The 25,741-nt window shown below is 64.8% G+C and overlaps 2 protein-coding genes across 7 annotated transcripts; both read left to right on the forward strand.

The window, feature by feature from the left end:
• The first annotated feature begins 474 nt into the window (after positions 1-474).
• UQCR11 (ubiquinol-cytochrome c reductase, complex III subunit XI) lies at positions 475-2,872 on the forward strand. Of its 4 annotated transcripts, none has more exons than XM_082736797.1 (3): positions 475-628; positions 1,954-2,098; positions 2,707-2,872. In XM_082736797.1, the coding sequence occupies exons 1-2, from the start codon at positions 579-581 to the stop codon at positions 2,072-2,074; spliced, it is 171 nt and encodes a 56-aa protein (XP_082592923.1). In that variant the 5' UTR covers positions 475-578; the 3' UTR covers positions 2,075-2,098; positions 2,707-2,872. The 4 variants fall into 4 exon arrangements, with proteins under 4 accessions (XP_082592923.1, XP_082592926.1, XP_082592924.1 ...); XM_082736800.1 differs by having other exon boundaries at positions 483-628; positions 2,402-2,872; XM_082736798.1 differs by having other exon boundaries at positions 483-628; positions 2,659-2,872.
• A 5,010-nt stretch (positions 2,873-7,882) lies between these two features.
• On the forward strand, positions 7,883-18,045 carry MBD3 (methyl-CpG binding domain protein 3). 3 transcript variants are annotated; one of them, XM_082736707.1, is made up of 7 exons: positions 7,883-8,029; positions 12,366-12,525; positions 13,480-13,617; positions 14,199-14,289; positions 14,682-14,859; positions 16,298-16,501; positions 16,600-18,045. In XM_082736707.1, the coding sequence occupies exons 1-6, from the start codon at positions 8,016-8,018 to the stop codon at positions 16,494-16,496; spliced, it is 780 nt and encodes a 259-aa protein (XP_082592833.1). In that variant the 5' UTR covers positions 7,883-8,015; the 3' UTR covers positions 16,497-16,501; positions 16,600-18,045. The 3 variants fall into 3 exon arrangements, with proteins under 3 accessions (XP_082592833.1, XP_082592831.1, XP_082592832.1); XM_082736705.1 differs by having other exon boundaries at positions 7,974-8,125; XM_082736706.1 differs by lacking the exon at positions 7,883-8,029 and adding an exon at positions 9,195-12,269.
• The last annotated feature ends 7,696 nt before the right edge of the window (positions 18,046-25,741 follow it).

Raw genomic sequence — 25,741 nt, forward strand, 5'->3', positions numbered from 1 at the left:
GGAGCCCGCGCCGGCCGCCCTTCCCCCGGGCCGGCTCCCGGTGCTGCGGCCCCAGACGCGGTGGCCGCGGCTGCCCAGGGCCCGCGCGCGCCGGGGGTCGGTCCGCTGGCCGAGCCGGGCTGCGAGCGACCGCTCCGGGGGAGCGGGGGGCGCGGGCGGCCGCCCCGACGCGGCTCCCTCCGTGCGGCTCCGGCCAAGGTGCTGCCCCGCGAGGCCGCAGTTTCCTTGACGGCAAATAAAGCCTCTGCTTGCGGTAAAGACACAAAACCACCAGCCGAGCGCGGCGGCTGCAGTGACCTGCCGCAGGCCGCGCCGCGGGGCCACCCGCGCGGGACCCTCCCCGCCCCAGACCCGCCCCCTCGGGCCGCGTCCGGCGACTTCCGACCTTGCCCGGAAATGTCTGCAAGGTCTTCCGGGTCTGCGCGCGCAGCAGCCGCAGGCGCCTGTTGCCCAGCGGGGGGGGGGGGGTGCTCGCCGCGGGCGGAGCCTCCCCAGGCGCCTGCGCGCTGCGGCCGCCGCGCCTGCGTAGTGCAGCGGGGCGGCAGTCGGGGTCACCCTGAGCGGCGGACGGTGCTGCAATGCTGAGCCGGTTCCTGGGCCCGCGCTACCGCGAGCTGGCCAAATACTGGTGAGCACGTGCCCCCCGGCCCCGCCGTCCCCGGCCGGCACCCGTTATGCTGCCGGGTCCCGGAGGGGACGGGCGCAGAGCGGCGGGGCGGACGTCCGAGGCCGCTCCTCACCCCTACCTGGACCGACGCCGCCCGCGGTCCGTCCAGCGCCCTCGGCTCGGGCTCCCCGGGGGCCGACCAGGACGGCGGGAAGGCTCCTAGGGTGTTACCGGCCCTCGGAGCTGGGGCGCGGTGGCAGGGGAGGTCCCTCCGGAAGCGTGGCGTCCGCCCAGGCGTCAGGTCGGGGGGCGGCGGCCGCGGCTGCCCCTGGGGAGGCAGGGGGGAGGCGGTGGTGGTTCGTGCCCTCTGGAAGTGGCGCCGGCCACCGTCCCGCTGCAGCGTGCCAGGCACGTGGCTGACCGGATCCGGCCGCACGTCGCCGGCCACGGCCCCTGTAGTGGTCAGCCGTGGCTGCGGGACAGGCGCCCCGCGCAGCTTCAGGCCGCAGACACGTATTCCCTCGCGGTTTGGGTGGTCAGGACCGCGGGCACCCCCGAGCTGGGCCCGCCACACCGACTCAGGAGGCCGCAGTCTCCGCCAAGGGCTCTACCTGGGCGGGGGGGGGGGTCTTTCTAAGCGCGAGCCGGGCCGGCGACTGGTAGACCGCCTGTGGGCCGCTCAGGGCAGCCGGCTTCCCGCGGAGGAGAGGCTAGGCCGGGCGCGCCCTGGAAGCCGGTGCTCCTGAGCTCGCCTCTGCGAGCTTCGCTCTTTAGGGACCGGGGTCTGGGTCCCGCTGGCACTGCGAGGGGGGGTGCACTGGGCTGGGAGCGTCGCGAGGGCTGTCGGAGCCGCGGTGGACGCTGACCAGTCACACGGCGTAAGTGAGGGGTAGCGGTCCTCCTCGGGGAGAGGGAGACTCAGCCCTGCCCTGTGCCGCAGCCCCGTGTCCTTGGGGAGGTGGCCTGTTCCTCTGTGTCGTGTGCTCCCTACGAGACCCAGGCCCTGCCACCTCCCTCAGGCCAGTAGCTGTCCCAGGTCAGCTGTGAACTGCGTGGTTGGTGTTGTGAATGGGTGATATTGAGCTTGGGTTGTTTAAAAAAATTTTTTTGAGCAAATCTCCCCCCAAAAAACCTCCAGAAGATCCCAGTGTGAAAGCAGGTGGAAGTGAAGTCGCTTCAGGGTCTCCGGCTTTGTGTCCACCCTGTGGTGTCATTGGGGGTGTCCACACACTGGGCAGGAGGGTCAGGTGTGCGGTGGAAGCTGGGCATGGGCGCGGAGAGAGACCCAGGGATGTATCTGGAAGGGTGACCCCAAGCCGGATCTGACCGCAGCTGTTCTCTGGCAGGATGCCCACGGCAGGCATGTGGGGCGCCGTGGGCACCGTGGGGCTGGTGTGGGCCACGGACTGGCGGCTGATTCTGGACTGGGTGCCCTACATCAACGGCAAGTTTAAGAAGGACAATTAAACCGGCTGCCCTCGGACCCCTCCGGTAAGTGTAGGCTGCTCTTAGCAGGTGAATCCTGTGATTCCCACGTGGCGGAGGACTGGGGTTTCCTTGAGGCTAGACCTCTTCGCCCCCAGGGCTGGGGACGCAGGTCTGGGAGGCTCACCTGGCCTGTTCCCTGGGGAGAATCCTGCCTGTCAACACAGAGGGGCCAGCCAGCATCCCCGGCTCGCGGGGAAGGGGCAGTGCCCCGGGGCGCTCCATCCCGGAGGCCGGTTGTACGCCCCACGCGCCTGTCGTCCCAGTCTCCCCAGCCCTGGGTGTGGTCGGAGGGTGCCCATTTTACAGGTGGGGACAGTGGGGGATGGACTACAGCTGCCAGCATCCTAGGGATGCAGCTTGAGCCTCACAGCCCCTTGGATTTTTCCATTCGTCTGCCACGGGGCTGTCCACCGGGCCGACCACATGACAGGCCGGGGTGCGTGTGCCTCCTGCCTCCTCCTGCGGCTGAACCTCAGGCCATGCGGCCGCTGGGCGGCCTAGCTGGACTTGACTTTGGAGCCGGCTGCAGCTGCAGAGGCCCTCCTCAGCACCTCCCTTCCCAGGACAACAGGAGCCAGGAGTGGTGCTCACCCTGCCTTGTCCCCCTCCAGCCGTCTGCTGCTGCCGTGTCCTTCCCTGGGAGCCCCTGCGGTGCCCGGACCAGCCCACGCCCTCAGCACGGGCCTTGAGGAAAGTGACAGCGTGACTGAGGGCTGTGTTTCTGACGGTAGCTTTCTTGTCTGAATGCACACAGCATTAAACTTGCTCTGAAACCTGGCCCACCTGGACGTGGTCGTGTAGGGACTTGGCAATCCTGACTGCTGCCGCGGTGGCGTGAGTGACCCAGGGTCCGTGGCTGGGGCAGAATCCGATCACTTACGGTGTTTAATGCGTCATACCTGTGCAGTGTGTAATCGCCACCATGAGAAGTTACCGCACCCCCCGGGGGGTGTAAAGCAGCAAACGCCTCTCGGTTTCCGTGGGCAGGAATTACGGAGTGACTCGGCTGCGAGGTCCTGGTCCGGGTCCCTCAGGAGGACGCGGGCAGGGGGTCAGCTGGGGCTGTCTCCTCGGAAGGCTCGCCCGGGGCTGCGCTGGGTGGGAGGGGCCGGTCATGCTCCTGCCGGCAGCAACCCCCACTCTGCGGGGGCCTCTCTGGAGCGCTCCTGGAGCCGTCTTGCGTCCCCAGAAGCCCCCCTGTTAGAAAACACATCCCCACATGTAGCCCACACTCGGGGATGAGAACGCGGCTCTGGTTTGAAAGGAGAACTATCAGAACTTGTAGAAAAGTGAAGCCATCCCATAAATGGCACAACGGTGAGCAGGTACACGGGGTCTGTGGCTCCCAGTTCCCTGTCCCCTGCTCCTGAGGGGGCGGGGGTGCGCGCGTATGCACATGCAAATTTATGAAAGCAGCTGTTGTGTTGGTCTGCCATCTGGCGACCCCAGGGACTGGGCAGCTCACACAACAGGACTGGATCTTCTCGGCTGTGCTGGCTGGGAGTCGGGATCAGCGTTCTCACGGTGTTTGCTTCGGGTGAGTTCCCACATCCTGCCGTCTGGCCGCCCCCCCAGCACACGGCACAGGAGGCGGCAGTGTGCACTCAGGGTCCCCGGACCCCGATCTTACGGGGATCGGGCCTCCCCTCCCGTGGCCCGGGCTCCTTCAGCCACGCTAGGGATTAGGGCTGAGGCACAGAACTGAGGCACAGGCAGGGGAAGACACGCAGGGAACAGTCTCGGTCTTTAACACCAGCAGTGGCTTTGGTGACCCCCTTCCTGCGCGTCATTCTCTTACCGAAGGCATCTTTCCTGGGGGCCACACCACCCGGGAAGGGTCCTCCGCTTTCACATGGCTTCACAATTCCCATCCTGGTGCGGGGCTGGGCAGCCCCTGGGGCCGTGTGGGGCCATGTGGCCCTCCTCCCAAGTTTTATGTGATTTTATAACGTTTAACAGTTTGAGTGAAAATACAACTGAGCCTACATCTGTATCAGTCGGAAAAGTACAAATTCTAAGTCAGATGCTGTCATAAATACAACATCAGGGCTTAAACTGGTGTGAGTTTTAATACAACTCTTCAGTATTTTAGTACTTTTCCAATCACTTTAAGTTCTAGCGGTGGAGAGGAGTTAACCATTAAAAGCCACATAAAAACACGTAAAAGAATCATGTCTCTTTTTGTCTTGGGGTTCCAAACGACTCGGCACAACACTAAGAAACCCTTTGTTTAAAAACTTGATACTTCAGGGGCGCCTGGCTGACTCCGCCAGGAGAGCATGAGACTGTAGTAGACCTCAGGGTTATGAGTTCAAGCCCCACGTGGGGTGTAGCAAGATTACAGAAAAAGTAAACTTTTTAAAATAAATAAGGGACACCTGGGCCACTCAGTCTTCCTGGGTCGTGATCTCGGGGTTTTGGAATAGAGCCCCACATCAGACTCCCTACTCAGTACAGAGCCTGTTTCTCCCTGTCCCTGCCACTCACCCTGCTTGTGTTCTGTCAATAAATAGAGTCTTTAAAAAATACAAGCTTGGGAGCACCTGAATAGCTTAACTGGTTAAGCATTTGACCTTTTTAAAGGATTTTATTTATTTGACAGAAAGTGACACAGCAAGAGAGAGGGAGCAGGCTTCCGGCCAGGCAGGGAGCCCGATATGGGGCTCGATCCCCGGACCCTGGTATCATGACCTGAGCTGAAGGCAGAGGCTTAACGACTGAGCCACCCAGGCCCTCTGCACTAGACTCGCAATTTCGGCAGAGGTCACGATCTCAGAGTTGTGGAATCAAGCCCCATGTTGGCTTGGAGTCTGCTTAAGATTCTCTCTCTGGGGTGCCGGGGTGGCTCAGTTGGTTACGTACCTGCCTTCAGCTTGGGTGGTGGTCTTGGGATGCTGCGATGAAACCTTGTATTGGCTCTGCTCAGCAGGGAGCCTGCTTTTCCCTCTGCCCATCCCCGCTGCTTGTGCTCTCTCTCACACACACACATACATTTTTAAAAATCTAAAAGATTCTCTCTCTCCCTTTGTACACCCCCCACCAGCTCACCCTGCCTCTAAATAAAATTTTTTTTATTACAAATCTAAAACATTTTTTACTTATTTGTTTTAAAAGATTTTATTGATGTGACAGAGAACAAGCAGAGGGGGAAGCAGACTCCTGCTGAGCAGGGAGCCCGAGGCAGGACTTGAACCCAGGACCCTGGCATCACAACCTGAGCCACCCAGGTGCCACCAAAAACACAGATTTGACGTTCTATCATGGATCTGATTGTCACACCATTGTATTAAATGCCATTCACTTGGATGACAGGTCTTCGGTGCCCTGGGTATCTGTGCCCCAGTGGAGTGCCGTGCTTGCCTCGTGTTAACTAGGGGACTGTTGTCTGGAGATGTCTGTGGTCAAGACTGGGGGAGTCCTGGGATGCAGTGAGCGGGGTCGGAGTTGATCTTCAGCCCCCCGCAGTGCCCCGGATGCCCTTAGACAGTCACCCAGCCAGTGACAGTGGCTCCTCTCATCACCGGATTTCGTTTCTATTTCTTAACCTTGTGCAGATGGCAGGAGAGGGTGTCTTCTCGGCCCCAAGACAGCCAGTCCAGGAAAGGGAGCTTCTAAGTGTCTGCAAACCAGCGGGGATGGGCCGCGACTGCCCCACCCCCTCCCAGGGCTCCCAGCCTCATCTCTGCTGGCAAACCCCAGCATGTGCACCTGGACCAGCCCCTGGGGACTAGCCCCCCCTCAGGTTACCCCAGGGGTTGCTCAAAGTCCGCCTGTCTGCGCACTGGAGGCAGCTGGGACCCAAGAGGGTCAAACGCCCCCAGGAGCAAGTGAGGGCCAGCAGGCTGGATGCCCGAGAATGGTGAGGGGCCCCTAGGATGCGTTTTTGATGGCGGTTCTTAAGGTCAGCTCTTGGGGCCCAGCACCACGCATCCACCGGTGTGCAGCTAGCGGGGACCAGGAGACAACAAATGTTGCCCAAGAAGTGGTGAAACTGGAGCCTTCCCCAGCCCCGTCCTCTCCCCACCCGAGACCAGCTGGCTTCCCTCTCCCTCCCCTCGCCGGCCCAGGGCAGGTGCTCCAGAGAAGATGTTGGAAGGAGGGGCTGGTGCCAGGAGGCCGGACCTCCACCACTGGCAGGAATGTGAAATGGGGCAGGCGTGACGCAGGAAAACCGTTTGGCAGTTCTAAGAACTGAACGGAGAGCGCGCCTGGATGGAGTCAGTGAAGCGCCTGCCTTGGGCTGAAGTCACCATCCTGCCATCCTAGGATCAGGTCCCGACTCAGGCTCCCTGCTCAGCAAGAGGTGGGTTTCTCCCTCTGCCCCTCCTCCTGCTCATGCAATACAATCTTTTAAAAATTTGAACATAGAATTACCACAGGACGCAGCAGTTCCACTTAGGGGTATACCCAGACTTGAAAGCAGGAGCGGAGAGTGGGCCTTGGGGATCTGACCTGAGGAGGTTAACACTTTTTCCTTTAGGTCTTCGTGTGGTTTGACTGATTGCAATAAACGTATCTTTGTAACTATGGTTTTTTAATTTTTAACTAACAGTGTATTATATGTATCTTATGTATGTATTATATGTATTAGACCCAGGGATACAAGCCTGTGAATCGACAGGTTTACACACTTCATAGCACATACCTTCCCCAATGTCCATATGTAACTATAGTTTTCAAATTAAATGAAATCATACAAGCTGGTAAAAGACAAACCCAGTAGTGACCACGATTGCTTTGCATAAAGATCAGGGTCCTGAAGTCCTGGGCCCTGGCCCTGAATCGTCCAGAGAGGAATCTAGTGCCCCAGCCCAGCTTTGTATGGTTCGGGTCAGGGGGCGTCTGCCCACTCACTGTTCCCTTTACCTGTGAGACCGCGGGAGCGACACTCTGGGCCTGAAGCCATTAAAACACGAAGTTACAGCTGCGCTCGCTCGCGGCGGCGGTTTTGGGTTCCCCGGCTAGGACCGGCCTCCTAGGGCCCGCCTCCGCCCGCAGCTGGGAAGACCCCTGCAGGGGAGGCCATCTTCTGCTTCCCCGCGGGGCCCGCCCCCGCCATGGACGTTCTCCTCGGACGCCCGGGACCGGACGCCAGGACAGGCCGCTCAGGGGGCCCGGCCGACCCTCCGGCACCGGCCGCAGCTCCCTCCGCGCGCCCCGTCGTCGTCTCGCGAGCGCCCGGCCTGCGCCGGCGAGGGCAGGGGCCGGCGGGGCGGGTGGCGGGTCTGTCCGGCTGGGGAGCGGCGTGTCTTAGGAAGGTCCGGGAGCCCAGGACCGGAAGGCGGCCGGACCGCGGCGGCGCGTGGCGGGGGTCGCCCCTCATTCCCAGGCTCCGGGAGGGACCGGGGCGCGCAGGGCGGCGGGTAACCACGCCTGAAGGCTGGGAGACGGGGGGCCGGAGCTGGCCGGGTGGGTGAAGGCCCGGCACTGGGCGGGCAACCCGAGATTCGAACGGGGACCCGGGGGCAACGGGACAGGAGGCACCAAACCACGCGACAGACCAGCAGCTCGCGGCCCGCCGGCCCCAGGGCGCAGGCGCGAGGCGGGCCGGCCGGCGGGCTGCGCGCCGCCCCCAGCCCCGCCCCCTAGCCGCACGCTGATTGGGGCGGCCGCCGCGGGGCGGGGCGGCCGCCCACGGGGAGGGGCCCGCGCGGCGCCTGCGCAGCACGGGGCCCCGCGCGCGGGCGGGTGGGCGGAGCGGGCCCCCCGAGCGGGGGCTGGCGAGCGCGGGGAGGGGGCCGAAAGGGCGGCAAAGCCGGCGCGTGCCCGGCTGGGGGCGGAGGGCGGGGGCCCGCGGGCCGGAACAGCCGCGGCAAGTGGCGGCGGCGGCGGCGACGGAGGCAGCTGAGGCGGCGGCGGCGGCGGCGAGCGGGGGTCCGGGCGGCGGCGGCGGCGGCGGCGGGCCGAGGAGCCGGGCGCGATGGAGCGGAAGAGGTGGGAGTGCCCGGCGCTCCCGCAGGGCTGGGAGAGGGAAGAAGTGCCCAGAAGGTCGGGGCTGTCGGCCGGCCACAGGGATGTCTTTTACTATAGGTGAATGAACGTGCCGGCCGGGCAGGGCCCCAACGGGCGCCTCCCAGCGGCCTCTGCGGCGGCCCGGGCGCCTCGACCCGGGCTGCGGCCTGGGCCCCGCGCGTGCGTCGTGCGTGCGTGCGTGCGTGCCGGCGCGCGGCGGCCCCGGGCCAGTGCGCGTGCGTGCCGCGGCCCCGGGCCAGTGCGCGTGCGTGCCGCGGCCCCGGGCCAGTGCGCGTGCGTGCCCTCCCCTCCCCCTCGGCCGCGTGGAGTGCGGGGCGGCGCGGCCCGGGCGGCGGCCTTTGTTCGGCGGCCGCGGCACACCGGCCGGCGGGGCGAGGGGCGCCCGGCGCGGGCCAGACGCCGCTGGGAGGCGGGGGTGGGGGCTGGGCTGTCCCTTGGATCACGCGGGGCGCGCGCGCAGCCCGCGGCGGGGGCGCCGGGGGCGGGGGCGCGGGACCGTCGGTGGGACGAATAGTGGTGGGCGGCGGCGGGCCGGGCACTCGGCCACCTGCCGTCGGCCCTCCCGTCCTCTTCCCTTCCTGAGCGCGGCCGGACGCTCGTGTCCGAGCCCCTGCTGCAGCGGCCTGGGGCGCGCTCCGGTCGCGGACACCCGCCACGTGTTGAAGCGCCCAGAAGCCGCCCGGGCGAGGCCGAGGCGGGGCGGGACTCCTGTCCCGCCCACCCCGCGCTCGGGTCCCTCCGGGGCCTTTGCTGGCCGCCTGGGGGAAGGAGCGAAGCCGGCGGGAAAGGACGGGCCAGCGCCTCGGCCATGACCCCGGTGCGGGTTCTGGCCCCCGGAGGATCGGGGACCCGGTCATGTCAGGCCCTGAAGCAGTGTGACCGCCGCAGCGGCCCTCGGGGACACCGTCCTTCGCTGCCGGCCGTCGTGTCCCTGCCGTGCTGGCTGCGGTGGTTCTTCTCCGCTCCGCGCGTGCCCGCGCGTCTGTGTCCCTGTCGGGGCGCAAGGCTGAGGCAGGGCCCCGGCTCCGGCCTCAGCTGCGCCCGCTGGGGGTCTGGCCCAGGTCCGGGCTGTGCCGCCGGGAGCCAGACCCGCGCCTTCCTCTCCTGGGCGGCTGCTGCAGCTGGCCGCCCGTTGCTCCCGTGGTCTCGGCTGATGACGTCCGCTGGGACGTGCAGGGCTCTGTGAGGGCCCGCCGTGGGGGGTGGGTGAGGCTGGGGCCGGTCCGGGAGGGCTTCCCGGCGGTGGAGCTGGGAGGGGCTCTCCTGCAGCAGGCGTGCGGGGGCCCCGGGCCCTGGCGGGGCCCCCGGGCCCTGGCCAGGGCCCGCGGAGTGGAAGCACCTGGAGAACGTTGCTCCGCCCGTCCCCACCTGTGTGCGCATCTCAGGGTCTCAGCCCGGTGGGGTCTTCCTCTGAGCCCCTGGACCTGAGCATGAGAGTCTGTCTAGGGGAGAAAGCCCCAGACTGGGGGACAGATGGACTGCCAGCTTTCCCCTGACCACTGAGCGGGAGGAAGTGTCGGGAGGGTCCCCTCCCATTCCCCCGTCTTTGAGCTGGGTGACCCAGCAGGCAGGGGGTGTCCATTCACTCTGCTGGATGGGAGGTTTCGGGGTGTGGTCTGGAACCCATGGTGTTTTCCGGAACGTGGGTCTCTGGCCTCTGCACCCGCTGGAGCTCCGGCCGAGCAAGGCGGCTGGGGAGGAGCGTGGACGGTTTCTCCTCGTTCTCAGTGCAGAGGGGAGTTAGGGCACGAGGGCCCTGAGTCCAGCAGACCTGGCGTGGGCCGCGAGCCTTGTCCCTAGGACCACGTGGGCCTGGATTTCCTCGCGCATAGAGCGAGTGGGGGAAGGGAGCGTGTTCTCGGCAAGACTGTCATGCAGGAGAGGCGGAGCGACCCCACAGATTGTTTCCGGGGGGCTGCAACATCGGTCTGCAGCCGTGTCTTTTCTCTGAAAGTCGTGCCTGGCGTCTTCTGTCCAGCAGGAGGGTGAGGGGCTGGGGCAGGTCAGTACCCTGACCTCGGGGTTAGCTCTTTGGAGGGGTACGGAGTAGGGAGGCCTTCCCCGTGGGACTCACGTTAGAAGGAGAGCCATACTCAGGAAAAGCAGGAGGGACTTAGCACAGTGGCCCCCTTCCTTGGGGCAGCAGGCTGAGGTTGTACCTTGCTGCTGGGTGTCAGGGGTGCCCGTGCTCTGCTCCCGGTGACCCTCACCGCAGCCCTTCCTGTGATGGGAGGCCAGGCTGCGCGTCAGTCCTGCAGCCATCTCCGGGGCTGGGGCTCAAGGCTGGGGTGCGGCTCCTCGTGCCTCAACTGGCCACCTGACGGACCAGCCGCAGCCCTGCGTCCCCCCGCCTCTGGCTGCTGGTGTGTGCCCTCCAGCTTCGGCCCCACTCCCAGAGAGGCCACACTGCTCTTACTTCCACACGAGTCTTTCAGAGCAACGCGGGGGGGTGGTTCTCGGTGAACCAGCAGCGACGTCTCCTGGCGTCAGAGCTGGGCCGCAGAACTGCTTTCGCGAGTTCGCTCTGTCGGCGGCGCGCACCGTGGGGTGCTGTTTTTAGTACACCCACGAAATTGTGCAGCCGTGACATCTGTCTAGTTCCAGAACATTCCATCACCCCCAAATGAGCCCTTTGTCCATTAGCATCACTGCCCTAGTCCTCGGGAGCTAGTCTCTCTCTCTCGAACAGCTTCATTGAGAGAACAATTCACATGTGGACAGTTCTCCCGTGTGAAGTGCACAACTGAACAGTTTCTAGCACATTCATAGACGGGTGTGGCCACCTCCACATTTCCCTCACCCTGAAAGCCCCAGACCCTTAACCACCAGTGCCCTGTACCCGGCCTCTTATCTGTGCTCTGTGTCCATTTGCTGTTCTCATGTAGCGTGGGGGGGCGTGACTGGACGCAGAGAAAGACTGGCGCGTTCTGGGGGGTCCTGTCCTTCCTCTGTGGCCTTACCTGACCCCGGTTCATATGCTGTCCGGGCACGTAGACTCGGTGTGCCCGCAAGCCAGTCCGGTGTGCTGGAGCAGTCAGTCATCCCGAAGCCAGGAGTCTGAGGCCCGTGTGCCGGGCTCCTGGTCCTCGCAGAGGCGCCCGGGCCCCGGGGAATCGCCCGGCCTGCAGCCACGGCCTTGGTGGGGGTGCCAGAGGCGAGTGCAGCCGGCTGCCCCCTGGATCCTGATGGTGGAGGGGAGGGGGTTTCCTTCTGCTACGCTTCCATGCTGTCGTCCATGGTCCCTGGGAGGCTCGGGGGGCAGACGTGCTGTTGCCTGGATTAGAGGCACCGGGCCTGCCGGGCCCCACACAAGTGCTTTCTCCGGGAGCTCGGCGGAGATGGACCCTGCGCGCTGCGGTTTACCCGCTGCAAGTGTGCAGGTCGGCCGAGCCCTGTGTCACAGTCGTGTGGTCCTCACCAGGGCTAGCCTTAAGATGTTCCCTCTCCCCAGGTGGGGCGGTGACCACCCCCCTCCCCTGGCCCCCATGAGCCCCCTTCCCGTCCGTGGACGTGTCACACGTGGACTCACACGCTGCGTGGCCTGTGTCTGGTTCCCTCCCCGTGCGTTGTGGGCCCGTGGTCCCTCCTCGCTCCCGCTCACGGCCAGGGATGCTCCTGTGCGTGGGGGACCGCGTGAGCACCTGTTTCCCCGTCCCAGTGCACATTTCGGCTGTTTTCACCTCACGGCCTCCGAGTCCACTGCTCTGAACACCGGGTGTCCATTCCGCCAGGTCGCTGGGCGAGGGGCTGCCGTGCTGTCCGGGTCCCGAGTGGCCGGCGGCGCGCCCAGTGGTTACTGACGCACGCCGGTGCTGTTGGTGCGTTGAGCAGGGCCCCCGAGGGTCGGCGTCACCCCCTAGAGATGGGGGCCCACACGGTCTGCGAGCTGAGCGGGATCACGAGCGTCCCCGCTTCAGAGCTCCTGGCCTTGGACCTCCCAGCAGTCCAGCTGAGCAGCTCTTGGGGTCCTGGCCCAGAAGCCTAACCTGAGATTTGACCGCATCCCCAGGATGCTCTAGTTCCTCAATGGTACCCACGGGGAGGAGACTGTGGTTAGGGGTTGTCCCTCAGCCACCTGCGATCCTGGGGTCTTTCACATGGCCTGGTTGTGTTTTTGGAATGTTCCGAAACGTGAGTCAGACTCTGGGACTGGGCCCCACTCTTCTGCACCGGGGTGTCGAGCCCCGCTCTCAGCGCTGAGGTCTGCTGGGGGCTCTGGCCGGGAGGCAGCCCTAGGGACAGGGCGGGGGCCGGCCCAGCGCACCCTGCCCGCCGCTGACCGCCTGTCCGTCCGCAGCCCCAGTGGGAAGAAGTTCCGGAGCAAGCCCCAGCTGGCGCGGTACCTGGGGGGCTCCATGGACCTGAGCACCTTCGACTTCCGGACGGGCAAGATGCTCGTGGGCAAGATGAACCGGAGCCGCCAGCGGGTCCGCTACGACTCGGCCAGCCAGGCCAAGGTGAGCCGCGGGCGCGGGCGGTGGGCGGCTCGGCCCTCCTCGAGGGCTCACGCGCTCGCTTTAACACACGAATGAAGGCGCGTGGGGGGCTCTGACGGGGGAGGGTCCAACTGTTGGTTCTGGCTCAGGTCGTGATCCCGAGGTTCTGGGATCGAGTCCCGACGCAGGCTCTGTGCTCAGCGTGGAGTCTGCTTCTCCCCCTCCCCCTCCCCCTGCCCAGGCTCTCCCTCGTGGATCAGTAAATGTTTGGGGCACCTGGGTGGCTTAGTGTTGGTTGTCTGCCTCCGACTCAGGTCGTGACCTCAGAGTCCTGGGATGGAGCCCCGCATCGTGCTCCCTGCTCGGTGGGGAGCTGCTTCCCCCTCTCTCTGCCTCTGCCTCGTGCTCTCACTGGCACAAGCTTTCTAATGAATCAATTTCAAAGTAAAAAAAAAAAATCTTTCAAAAGAAAAATAACTCTACTCTTGGGTGGAGAGAGGTTTCCACAGTTGGGTTTGTCGTGGTGCTAAAGTCTCTCTGTCTGCCGAGAGACGTGGGAGCTGCAGAACGGCTGCAGGAAGGAGAGCACCCGCCTTCCCTCGGTCCCCCAGAGTGGCTGTGCCCGCGTCCCTGCAGGGACTGGAGGGCAGCCGGTCTTCGGTGGCTGGCGGGCCACACGCAGGTGCCCAGGGGCCCTGTGTCTCTGATGGGCATGTGTGCTGCAGGACAGTTGCAGCAGGGCCCCCGCTGCACCGCGTTCCGGGCAGAACATGGTACAGGAAGCCGGGTGGGGTTCACCCGGAGCCCCAGCGCGCCCCCGCTGTGGGCATCGAGGAGCCTGGGCTGGCTCTGGGGACGCTGGTGACTGAGGGGCACAGGATCTGTTCACCAAAGCCCACGGGGAGGGGTCTCCCCACTGCCTGGGAGAGCCCGCTGAGGCCCGAGGCCGCCATGCCAGCTTCCATATCTCCGTAGGGCAAGCCGGACCTGAACACGGCCCTCCCCGTCAGACAGACAGCGTCCATCTTCAAGCAGCCAGTGACCAAGATCACCAACCACCCCAGCAACAAGGTGAAGAGTGACCCACAGAAGGCCGTGGAGCAGCCTCGGCAGGTGAGCCCCCGGGCCCCGTGCACGGCCCCAGGCCGGGTCCCGTGTCATTCGTGTCCCCCCCCACAGGGGTACCGGGGGCATCGCCACCCAAGTGACTAGTCAGACCTGTGTGTCTGCACGCTGTCCCCAGAGTCCCACAGTGCCGTCTGGGCGTGTGAGCTCCTCGCTCTGTGGGGCCGCGGCATCCTCTGCCCCGCACGCGCTGCCGGGCCGTGGTGGAGTCTCGGGGGCCTCGCAGCTCAGCCCCGGGTGGACAGCGGACTGAGAAGTGAAGTTTCAGGCTGAAGGAGGTTCTGCCTCCCTGGGGTAGCGCTGCGGTTTGGGAGCTGTAGGTGGTCGGCATCCATGGCAGGGCTGACACCCCAGGTCGCAGTTCCTGTGGCCTCGGAGGACGGGCCTGCGGGAAATCCCACGGGTCCCCCCGCCCCCTCGCTCCCAGGCAGGTGGGTCTGGCATGTGGGGGTCAAAGGTCGTGCTGAGACCGCTGTCCCGCGTGTGGAGGCTCCACTCTCGTCGGGGCTGGCCAGGGCTGCCGCCTGTGGGGACACACCCCTCAGGTCCGTGTCTCTGTCTGGTGACAGCTCTTCTGGGAGAAGAAGCTGAGTGGGCTCAATGCCTTCGACATCGCCGAGGAGCTCGTCAAGACCATGGACCTCCCCAAGGGCCTGCAGGGTAACCATAGGGGGCGAGGGTGTCAGGCGCAAGTGCTCCTACAGCAGAGGGGCGGGGGGTCCAGTGTCTGGCCTCGCGGGGGTGAGGCTCCCCTCCGTCCAGGACGGGGCTGGTCCGGGCCTTGGGCCCCTGATCCTGGACACCAGCTGGCGGGCCTGTCGCAGCACAGGTGGGAGGTGGCTCACGGGCTGGGGGTAGGGGGCGGCCGGCAAAGACACGGTGCACGTGGTTTTGCTCCTGCACCACACTGCTGCGTGGTCACGGGCGGGCACGGCTCTGCTTCCATCACGAGGGGTCCTGAGCGTCTGTACGGGCAGATCGGGGTCCAGACCCGAGGCTCTGGGAGAGGGGCCTCAGGTGCCTGGTGGTGACCACCCCACTGTGCCCAGCAGGCGTGGGGCCAGGCTGCACGGACGAGACCCTGCTGTCGGCCATCGCCAGCGCCCTGCACACCAGCACCATGCCCATCACCGGGCAGCTCTCCGCTGCTGTGGAGAAGAACCCTGGGGTGTGGCTGAACACGGCCCAGCCCCTCTGCAAGGCCTTCATGGTGACCGACGAGGACATCAGGTACCGCTGTGCACGTGCTCCGGCCGGTGTGAGCGCTGCCGTCTCCCGCAGTCCGGCGTCCGTGCCGGCGCGCTCCAGGGCTCGAGCGGACGTGGCCACAGCGAGGGCAGATTTGAAAAGCCCCAGCAGGAGCTTTCCCGCGAGTCTTGAGTTCGGGGCAGGCCAGAGGCAAGGCGGCCTATGGAGGGGAATGGGAAACGTGCGTGTTCTCTCGGGCCGTTCTTGGGAAGAGAAAGTGGTGGTTGACCTGTGCGGACAGGCTTGCGGCGTGGCCTGCTCGTCCTTGGGCTTGTGAGGTCTTGCAGGTGCCTGCTGGGCGGGCTCCGGGGAGCGGTGAGGAGAGGGGTTCCTCCAGACACACCCCAGGCCCCGAATGCTGGCCCAGGTTTAGGCTGGACCCTGTGGCTGCTGGGCCTCGGAGCGGCTTCCCAGCCAGGCCTGGTGCAGGTGGGCTCCGGGCAGGAGGCCCCCACGTGCGGGAGTCATCTGGGGAGACGTCCCAGGGAGGAGATAGTGTGAGTTGGCAGCAGGGCCAGAAACCTCTAGAAGCTCCAGCAGAGAGGGACCTCTGTTCTCGCAACTCAAGTGTCAATACGCCGCTGAGTTCAGAACAAGTTCATGGCTCTCTGGAGCCCACGCACAGAAGGTCTGGGAGCACCGGCGCCGTGGCCGGGAGCGGCTCACAGCTGGGGTCACAGGTGAACGTGCCTCCTGGGTCTGTGTGGGGAAGACACAGAGTCCCCTCCCAGCCCGTAGAGGAGCTCGTCTCCAGGGAACGGGAAGTGTAGGAAGAGAGCACAACCGTCCTAGAAATAGGAAAAGCCACAGAAAGGAGAACATCACATCATGGGTCAGGTAGGGGGTCTGGGCCCGTCTGGAGAGGGGATGGAGGCTGCCGGAAGACAGAGCCGGTCCCGGCCCGGCCTGGCGCCAGACCGCTGCTGCTCCTGTGCGGAGGGTCTCGGCCACAGGGAGGGACTGCGGAGGGTCTCACGGCTGGCGGCCTTCTGGACAGCCGTAACAAGGCAAAAGACCCAAGAAAGTCGTTCTCCATCTAGAATTCTCCAGCAAAATTCTGCCACTCACTGGATGAGTGGTCCTGGCTAGCCACGGTGACCGAGCACCATTGTCCTTTGGCAAACCACAGTCGAGCCACAGTGAGGGGCGTCACGCGCGCCCACACACCGGGCCCTGGGTGGTGCCTGGGCAGCCGCTGCCTGTAGGGCATGCTGGTGGGGGGCAGCCACGGAAGGCAGCCAGGTGGGGGGGCCCCTGCCCCCTGGTGTCCGCCAGCAGAGGCGGAGCGTAGGGCCCAGGAGCCGCGCCGGAGGGCCACGGGCTGTGCGCAGGCCGTTGTGCAGCCGGGGTGAGGGAGCGAGGGCGGAGGTTGCTCCTGGGTTGGCGCGTGCCCTGGCCAGCGTGGCCCGTGTGTCCGCAGGAAGCAGGAGGAGCTGGTGCAGCAGGTGCGCAAGCGGCTCGAGGAGGCGCTGATGGCCGACATGCTGGCCCACGTGGAGGAGCTGGCGCGGGACGGCGAGGCGCCGCTGGACAAGGCCGGCGCCGACGCGGACGAGGACGAGGACGACGAGGAGGACGAGGACGAGCCCGACCAGGACCAGGAGATGGAGCACGTGTAAAGCAGGTGCTGGCGCTTGGACGGGGCCGCGGGAGGAAGGACGTGCCCGTGCAGGGGCGGCTCCCAGCCGTGGTGCTGACGGCGGCCTCTCCCCGTCTTTCCAGAGGCCCCGTGGAGGCCGGCATGCGGGGCGCGCCCTGCAGACTCCGCTGTCTCCACACTCGGACCAGGCTCTGGGGCCCAGCCCAGCAGGCCGGGGGTGATGGCCCCTCCTAGGCCTTCCCAGGCGTGTCCCCTCCCCTGGGTCCTCGGGGGCACGGCTGGAGGACAGTTCTGCCTGACGGGCCCCCCACGCTTGCTCTCCTCGGAAGGGTCTGGGTCCAGACGCACCCGTCGCCCCTGGGCCTGGCTGCAGGGGTCCTCCTTGGAACCCTCCCCCCGCCTTGGACTCGGGGCCGGCCATGTCCCCACGGCCACATCACACAGGACAGCTGCCGCGGGGCGGCATGTGAGGGTCCCCAAGGGGCTGGAGAACTATTTTTTGGAACAGTCCTGCTCTCTGCCCCCAGCGTGGGAGGGATGCTGCTCCGGCGTCCGCACGTCAGACCTCCAGGAAGGGGGCGCGGGACGGCTGCCCTGTGCGCCCACTGGAGGGCGAGGCCATGACCGCTCCGAGCTCATCTGAAGGAAAACGCACAGCCCAGACGTTTTCCTTCAATAAACCCGTGTACAAACGAGGCAGGACGTCGCTCGACCGGTCAGCCCATGTGTCTGCTGCACGTGGAGGCGAACTTCGCCTTTGCGTCGGGGGAGCTCACTGTCGACAGCGTGGCCGTCCCTGCCCGCAGTCAGCCGGCCACCAGCGACACCCAGCTCCCGGCCGACGTCCCGGGCCGGGGCTCCAAGGCAGCTGTGCCAGGGCTCCGCGTCCCCCTCCCCCTGTGGCGGGGACGGTGACGCCTGGCGCTCAGGGCCAGAGCTGGCGCTGGGGCCGCGGCCTCTCCGCGGTCCTGTCCTGGGGTGTGTTCTGTGGGCCCGGTGTTTCCAGCACCCGGTGCCCAGAGCAGCAGCCTCGGAGGAGCTCGGGGTGCGGCGGCCGTTGGAACCGTGTCACTCCGCCCGCCACCTCTTAGCTGGAGTGCCTTGGGTGAGGGGAGCCCTCCCGTCCCCGCTCAGCCCTGGCCCACAGCCCAAGACTGTGGGGCAGGACCTGGGCTGTTGCGTGTGTGGCTGTCACCCTGGCTGATGCGCAGGGTCGGGGAGGAAGTGAGAGGCACCTGGCGGTCCGAGGACGCTGGCCCACCTCGGCACACGGCAGCTTCGTGCCCGGCCCATCAAAGCACAAATTCTCCGGGACCAGCGTGGGAGTGCGTGCAGGCCCGCAGGGGCCCCGGGCCACCACCGGCCCCCAGGAGGGCCCCTCCCCTGCGGCCACATGGCCTCCTGCCCTTCAGAGGCCATAGCTGCTGAGGGAGCTCTGTCTGGGGCTGGCCCCTGCGTGGGCCTGAGGTCCAGGTGCTGGGGCCCCTGCCCAGCGGGGGGGACTGCGGGGCCCGGGAGGCACCATGTGCCGTGGGCGACTGTTGAATAAAGCCGTCTCAGTGAGTGTGGTTCGGAGCGTTCACTTGCAGACCCGCAGCGCTGTGTCGGGGGAGAGGGACCCCAGGCCAGGCCTTCAGCGCCCAGTTTCATGTTGGTTACCTTATCGTGAGCTGGACAACAAAAGGGGACCCAGGGGATTGATTGGCCTTTGCCAGGGAGGACGGGGTTCAGCTCCCAGTGCCAGGGTCAGAGCCCCCAGGGCGCGCGTGCTCCATCCCGAGTCTGTAGTGAGGGTCCCCCTGGGGCTGGCATCGGCAGGATGACTGGGAACGCGTCCACAGGGAAGTGACCCTGCTGGCCCCAGTGCCTGGCTGCCGCCTGCCCACGCACAGGCCACAGAGGGTCTGCCCTGCTGTCTGGATCCTGCGGGTCTTCTGTCCCCGTCTCAGAGCCGGTCAAAGCCCGGCCTGCAGCCCCTGCCACCCCAAACTCTTCCCAGGCTTGGCTCTACCCTGCAGTCGGCCCTGCCCTCCCGGAGGGGCTCAGCTCCAGGAAGGGAGACAGGGTACCAGGCTTGCCCAGGGGCCCCAGCTGGAGGGACCATCCTGGCTGAGAACTTGGGTCTCCCTGAGTCCCCAAGTCCAGACCCAGAGAGGCCTTGAGGGGCCCCGAATCCCGGGAACCTCAGAAGCTAGGTTGGGCCCAGGGTCCCAGCCCAAGGGTCCAGCCACACAGCGGACAGGACAGTGGTCTGGCGTCTCCAACAAGCCTCCAGCAGCTTGGCCACTTGAAACCACACGGTGGGTCTCACAGTTCGGGCTCCAAAGTCCTAGGGGTGCGGGCAGGGCTGGTCACGCCCACCCAGGGCCCCAGAGAGACCCGGCTCCTACCCTTTCCTGGCCCGCAGCCCCCCCCATCCTCCCCACCAGCAGCACGGGGTCTGCCCGTCTCTGGGACCCCGGCCCTCTGCCTCCCTCTGGTGAGGACGCCGGGTGCCCCGGGAACCCAGGGTCACCCCCACCTCGGGGCAGTGACGAGGTCCCCTCTGCCACAGGAGGGGACATGGCCTGGGTCCCAGGACCAGAACAGGGACATGTCTGGGGGACAGCCCAGCTGTCCAGCTGCATTACCTGAAGCTGAGGCTCCGTATCTCTTTGGGCAGCCTGTGGCCTGGCATGTCCATCTCCCCTTCCTTCCAAGCTCCCTCTAGCCCCAGCCTCTGCCCACGCTGGCCCCTTGAGGGCATGAGCACTTGCTTCAGAAGCCCGGGAACTGGTCGGCTCAGGATCCACCGAGTTTGAGGAGGAAGGGACAGGAACAGAGCAGGCTGGGAGTTGACTGGTCCAGACCTGGCCAGACGGGCTGGAGCAGAGGGACCAGCTTGCTCCAACTTCTAGAATAGTCCAACAGGATGGCCCCCAGCCACAGAGGACTCCGTTTCAGTTGGTTACAACCAAAATACCCAACTCCCCCCCCCACCCCGCCCCCAGCACTGGCAGCTCCTAGACCGGACACAGCATCTGGAGAACATTCCATCATCTGGAAAGTTCTATTGCCCAGTACCGTTCTAGACCAGGGACCCTTAGCCTTGGCCAGGGCCGGGAGGTGGGGGTGCTGCTCAGTCGCTGCCCGGAAGATCCCGTAGGGCTCGGTCCAGATTCAGGCCCTCCGAACGCAGAGACCACCCCAGGGTCTCAACAAACGCACGGAAACGTGGCTGTGAGGAGGACCCTGAGCCCACGACGCCTGGGGAGGGGCCCAGACACAGAAGGCCACCCTGATTTTTTGTTTCCAGTGTGGTGTTGATTTTATGTCACTTGCTGAGATTGAGGGAGACCCTGACAGCTGGTGAACGGGAGTTCTGTGGGTGCCCGCGGCTGTTTCTGGAAAAGATGAGCATTTCTTTTTTTTCGTTTTCTTTCTTTTCTTTCTTAAGATTTTATTTATTTGACAGAGACCACAAGCAGGCAGAGAGGCAGGCAGAGGGGGGGGGGGAGCAGGCTCCCCGCCAAGCAGAGAGCCCGATGTGGGGCTCGATCCCTGGACCCTGAGACCATGACCTGAGCCGAAGTCAGAGGCTTAACCCACTGAGGCCCCCAGCGCCCAAGAAAAGAGCATTTCTTCAGCAGACGGAGAGAAGACCTGACCTCTGCCGGTCCACGCGGGCACCCGTTCCAGCCACCGGGGGCCTGAATGCAGCCCGAGCTACAGGGAGGACACACGGCTTCCCCTCCCCAAGCTGAGCTGAACGCCTGCTCCTGCCTCGGACGGCCCCGGCCACGGACGAGGACTGATCACACCTCAGACCCTCTCGGGTCTCCAGCGTGACTCCATAACCGGGGGAGCCAGTGTCCTTGTCTCCCCTTGGAGATCTCGCCTTCGAGTCTAGCGCTCTGTTTCCCCAGGGACGCCCCCGACCCCGTGCATGAGAGATCAGGACAGGTCAATCCACCGAGCCAGAAAGCCGGTTCGCGGGCACCAGGGCTCAGGGTTTAGGAGGGGGGCGCTGCCGATGGGGACATGGTTTCTTGTTTGCATAACGATAATGTTCTAAAGTCGACAGTCTGATGATCACACAAGTTCTCGAATTTACTAAAAAGTAAATTCAACTAATTAAAAAGGCCAACCTGTCATGCACACGAATTAACTCTCGATTCTAACGACAAGACGACGTCAGGATCTCGGGAGCCTGAAGTGTGTGCAGAGACCCCAGCCGCTTAGGAAGGAGACGGAGGGTCCCTCGCCACGGCTACAGGGGGAGCTAGTGGCTTGCAGCACGGACACAACAGCTGCCCGGCCAGGGATCTTTAAAAAAAGACAAAAATTAACAGGCTGAGTTCAAGAAACGTGCGGAGCGTGCGCCAGGAGGCTCCGTGGAGCCAGCCCGTCTCCGTGAAGCCCCGGAAGGAGGCCGACCTGGTCCCGGCGCTGGCGGCGCAGGGCGGCCTGACACGGGGGCCGGCAGAACCGTCCAGGGTGTCGACCGGGGAGTGGAGCTGGTCACTCAACAGTAAAAACAGGTGTGTTTTCTGGAACAAATACAACACTGTCAACGAAGGGGAATTCAGACACACACTCGGAACGAGAACAAGACCGAGGGGCTTCCTCGCGTGGAGACCCTCCGCAGCGCCTGGTGGGCCAGGCTGAGCTCGCGTCCGCCCCAGACGGCCCCCAGCACGCGCTCCGGTCAGCGGCGAGGCTGAAAATAGACACCATCCAGGGAAGACAGTTCTGCGGTTTTATATTCTTCGGCGATTTTTTCTCCCTTTGAGTGTTTTTCTTTCGGAATGTGCCCACGGAGGAGGAGGGGGCTGCTGACCCCCGCCCCGCAGCTCGGGCGGCAGGGCCACAAGCCTGGGCTCCCTGCCACGGGCGTCCTGGACCTGGGGCCCAAATGCGGCATTTCCCCAAAAAGGTTTGAAGAACTGTTTTATATATATTTTTTAAGATTTTATTTATTTATTTGACAGAGAGAGATCACAAGCAGGGAGAGAGGCAGAGAGAGAGAGAGAGAGAGAGAGAGGGAAGCAGGCTCCCTGCTGAGCAGAGAGCCCGATGCGGGACTTGATTCCAGGACCCTGAGATCATGACCTGAGCCGAAGGCAGAGGCTTAACCCAGGTGCCCAGCCACCCAGGTGCCCTGAAGAACTGTTTAAAAAAAAAGTTGGGGCGCCTGGGTGGCTGGGCACCTGGGTTGAGCCTCTGCCTTTGGCTCAGGTCATGATCTCAGGGTCCTGGGATCGAGCCCTGCATCGGGCTCTCTGCTCGGCGGGAAGCCTGCTTCCTCCTCTCTCTCTGTCTCTCTGTCTACTTGTGATCACTCTTTGTCAAATAAATAAAATCTTAAAAAAAAAATTTAAAAACGAAGAGGGCACCTCCCACCAGCCCAGCCCCAGCCCCGCCCCCCAGCAGACCCCCCCCCCCCCGTTGCTGTTTTGGTGGTTTCATCCAGCATTTTCCTTCATGCTGCTTTGTATCCTTGTTCCCCACACCCCGGCCCCCGCGAGCCCCCTTCCCGTCCGTGGAGGGGCCTGGTCTGGGCGTATCACACGCGTGGACTCACACCTCACGTGGCCTTCTGTGTCTGGTTCCCTCCCTACCCGCCGTGGGCTTGGGGTCCGTCCTGGGGGCAGTGCGTGGGGGCCTCGCTCCTGCCGGTGGCCGGGGACGATCCGCGGGTGGGGGACGCGTGTGTGTCCGTGGACCCACGGACGGATGCCTGGGTCGTCTACACCTTCCAGGCGGAGCGGCTCTGACATCCTGCCCCCCCCAGGGTCTGTGGCCAGCCCGAGGGCAGCCCCCGCGGGGGTCCCGTCGCCGAGTTCCCACACTTTCGCCAGCGCCTCCCTCGTGCAGGACGAGGTAGAGAAGGGGTGCCCACCCACCTCGCTCGGCTTTCCCGCTGTTCTCGTTTACAGACACTTGCAAACGCATCTCTTAAAGGACATTTTTTAAAACTTCAAAGTATGTTGTTTTGTTGTTGTTTTTTGGTCACGGAAGGTTCTGAAACAGGTGCAGCCCAGGGGCCGACACCCAGGCTGGTGGAGGGCCCGGCGCCACCTCCCCGCCCCACCCCTGCTCCCACATTGTCTCAGCCCTCTGCCAGAGGGGTCTCGGACGCAGAGCAGCGCTCGCAGGATCTGACCGTGGCCTTCGTCGGCACCACCTGCCCTGGCCGTGCCACGGAAGGGTAAGCGGTCCTCAGCCGCAGCCACTGTGCCCAGGGACTCTGTCCCAGGACGGTTTGGGTCGTCCTGCCCCGGTACTGTGGGCTGCACTGTGTCTCCCCCGAGAACAGTTCCTGTCCCAACCCCTCAACCTGCGAATGGGAGCTTCCTTGGAAACAGGGTCTTGGCAGATGTCGTTGGCGAAACTGAGGTCCCGCTGGAGCAGAGCGGTCCCGAATCCTCATGAAACAGAGACGCGGACGCAGACGCACGGGGAGAAGCCGCATGACCGCGGAGGCAAACGGGGCGATGTGTCCACAGCCAGCCAGAGGACGCCCAGGACGGCCGGCCAGGAGCCGGGAGAGGCAGGAAGGACCCTCCTAGAGCCTTCAGACACCGGATGGTCCTGCCACACCTTGACCTGGGACTTCTCGGCCCCAGGACTTGGAGAGAATACACGGGGGTTTAAAGCCACCCAGTTTGGGGTAATTTGCTAAGATCACAGGAAAGTCACATGCAGGAGTTGGTGCTGGTGGCTCCAGGAATCACGGAGGGGTCCAGGGATGCTGGTGGACACACCTGGTGCCCAGCACAGCCCCCCACCTGAGAATGACCCGCGGGAGTGTCCGCAGTGCCAGGAAGAGAGCCTGTCCCCACTGACGGCCCACCTGGCTGCAACATCGCCTTAGCCCATCCCCAACCCCACCGTTTCTGCTGTTTCAAACCATAGCACGGACACCACCCTCTGCCTCCCAAGTACCTCAGCCTGCAAACTACTCACCGGTCAACAGTTTACAGATTTTTTTTTTATGATATTGTTTATTTATTTGACAGAGAGAGACAGTGAGCGCACACAGGAGAAGCAGCTCCTCTTCGAGCAGGGAGCCCAACACGGGGCTCAATCCTAGGACCCTGAGATCATGACCTGAGCCAAAGGCAGATGCTGAACTGACTAAGCCCCCCAGGCATCCCTAACATGTGCCACCACAGGGCCATTCCTGCCCAATCCCTAGGGACACCGAACCGGCCAGCACTTGCCCGTCCTGACCCTGTGGAGCGCCGGTTCCCTCTCCTCCTCTGACTCCTAATCTCCTTGGCCCAAGGCCTCCTTTGGAATTGGCCATAATCTCTGCTCCTGATGGCTGGTGGTCCACAGCTAAGCACTCGACGGCGCCCCAACCCCAGGCCTTCCCCAGGCACCATGCACTTCCTCCCCCGTTTTGCCGGCGTGCATCCTGTGGGATGCCGAGCGGATGGTGAAGACCTCACCGGCCCGAAGCAGCTTGCTCTCCCCTGGAACCCAGGCCTTTTTTCCTGATTGTTCGGAATGTGGCCTGGAAGCACCCGGGAGTCCCAGTTCCACTAACTCACCTTCCCAGGACACACGGCAGGGTCCTGGCTAACCCCTTCCATGATTTCCAACTTCCCTCCATTCCCCTGCTCTCTCTGGGGTTGTGGGACTGTTCCTGTTTCCTCCCTCCTCTCCCAGGTCCCACGAGTCTTTTGCCTGACTTTCTAGATCTCTCCAACTGAAATCTTCCAACTTCCGGTTGGACGACCTACTGTGCTAACTGCCAAGCTCTCTGGTTCTGCCCTCCTCTGTCACCTTCCCGTTGGCCGGATGCCCGCAGTGTGAGCTGAGCCTGCCGGGCTGCCCCCCAAGGACACTGGTGTCTCCAGGGAGAGGGGTCTGGGAGCTTGGGACAGGGTCCCTTAGGCCACTGTTCTTGTTTCTCCCCCATCAGTAGATGCTGCCTCCCCTCCCAAGACCCTCAGAGGCAGGCACATGTGTATGGGGCCCGGGAGCAGAAACCGGAAAGCAGAAAGGCACCCAGCTCGTCTGAAGACCTCCCCATGGGGACCGCTGGGGTCAGGGGGTGCTCTAAGGACCATATATGTGGGTGCATGACCTCCAGAGTGCATCCTGGAGCAGACCATGTCACCACCCAATTCTCCCTTCATGTCTGACTTCTCCCTGCCCCGCCCCACCCCTGCTCCCTCTTGAGCCCCTTCTCAGCACTTACCCCCTTGCTTCCTTCTGTTTCTCCCTCTCCCTCCAGTTCACCAAAAGGGCAGCCCAACCGTTTCCACCCTGGCTGGGACCCCAGGAAGGGCCAAGGCCTGGCCCTGAGAAAAGGCACTGATGGTGAGTGCTGGGGGTAGCGGGGAAGAGGCACCTGAGGTGGGCCAGCTGGGCCTGACCCAGCTGGGCCCTGTTTCTCGGGGACAGGGACAAGGTCTGTGGCTGGGGAAACAAGGAGCAGGAGCCCAGGTGCCAACCGATCACAGGAGCTGCAGATCTGCAGGTCCCGCCAGGTTCTCAGGGAACTTGGTCCCATGGCGAGGGGACGGGACATAAGTTATCATGAAGGAATTAAGATTCATGAGTGTTTAAGTGCCCCAAAGAGAAGCCTGGTACCCGAAGAGAGGAATTTGGGCTGGGTTTGACTTGGGGGTCCAGAATAGGGCGGGGAAGGGTTCCAGACACGGGCAAGAAGGCAGAAGGCGCCAGGGCCAGTCTGAGCGGGTGGGGAACATGCGCGCCGCGACTCGGGCGCTACTCGGGCCAGGGGACGGGGACCCACGGTCGGGGGGGAGCCGCGGGCAGGCCGAAGGGGCAGGCCGCTCCCGCTCCCACCTGGGGAGCTGGTGACCTCCGCCCCTGGCTCCCCAGCCAGGCCCGGGGTCCGCCGGGAGGCTGCGGGCAGACGCACCGGCGGCGGGCCAGCCTGCTCCCAGCCCGGCGACCGGGAGAGCCCGGCCAGGGAGAAGCCGGGGCGCTCCTTCCCCCACCGCGGGCCGCTGGAGGGAGGGCCGCCGGGAGGCTGGCGCTGGCGCCGGACACGCAGGGCAGGGGGCGCCCCGGCAGCGGCAGGGTCCTCCGGCCGCCGGAAACCAGCCCCTGCCGGGGAGCACCGCCGCCCACGTGGCGGAGGCTCCGGCTCTGGCCGCCTCCTCCCCGGGGAGCCCGCCGGGGGCCGGGCGCGCGCGCGGAGGAAGGGGGGCGCTCGGGCCGCCGGAGGGGTCGCGCGCTGAGGCTGGGGCAGGGGGCGCGCCGGGGGCCCCGCGGGCACCTACCTGCGGCCGCGCCCGCGCC

Source organism: Mustela nivalis, assembly GCF_964662115.1.
Source record: "Mustela nivalis genome assembly, chromosome: 1".
NCBI classification, from domain to species: domain Eukaryota; kingdom Metazoa; phylum Chordata; class Mammalia; order Carnivora; family Mustelidae; genus Mustela; species Mustela nivalis.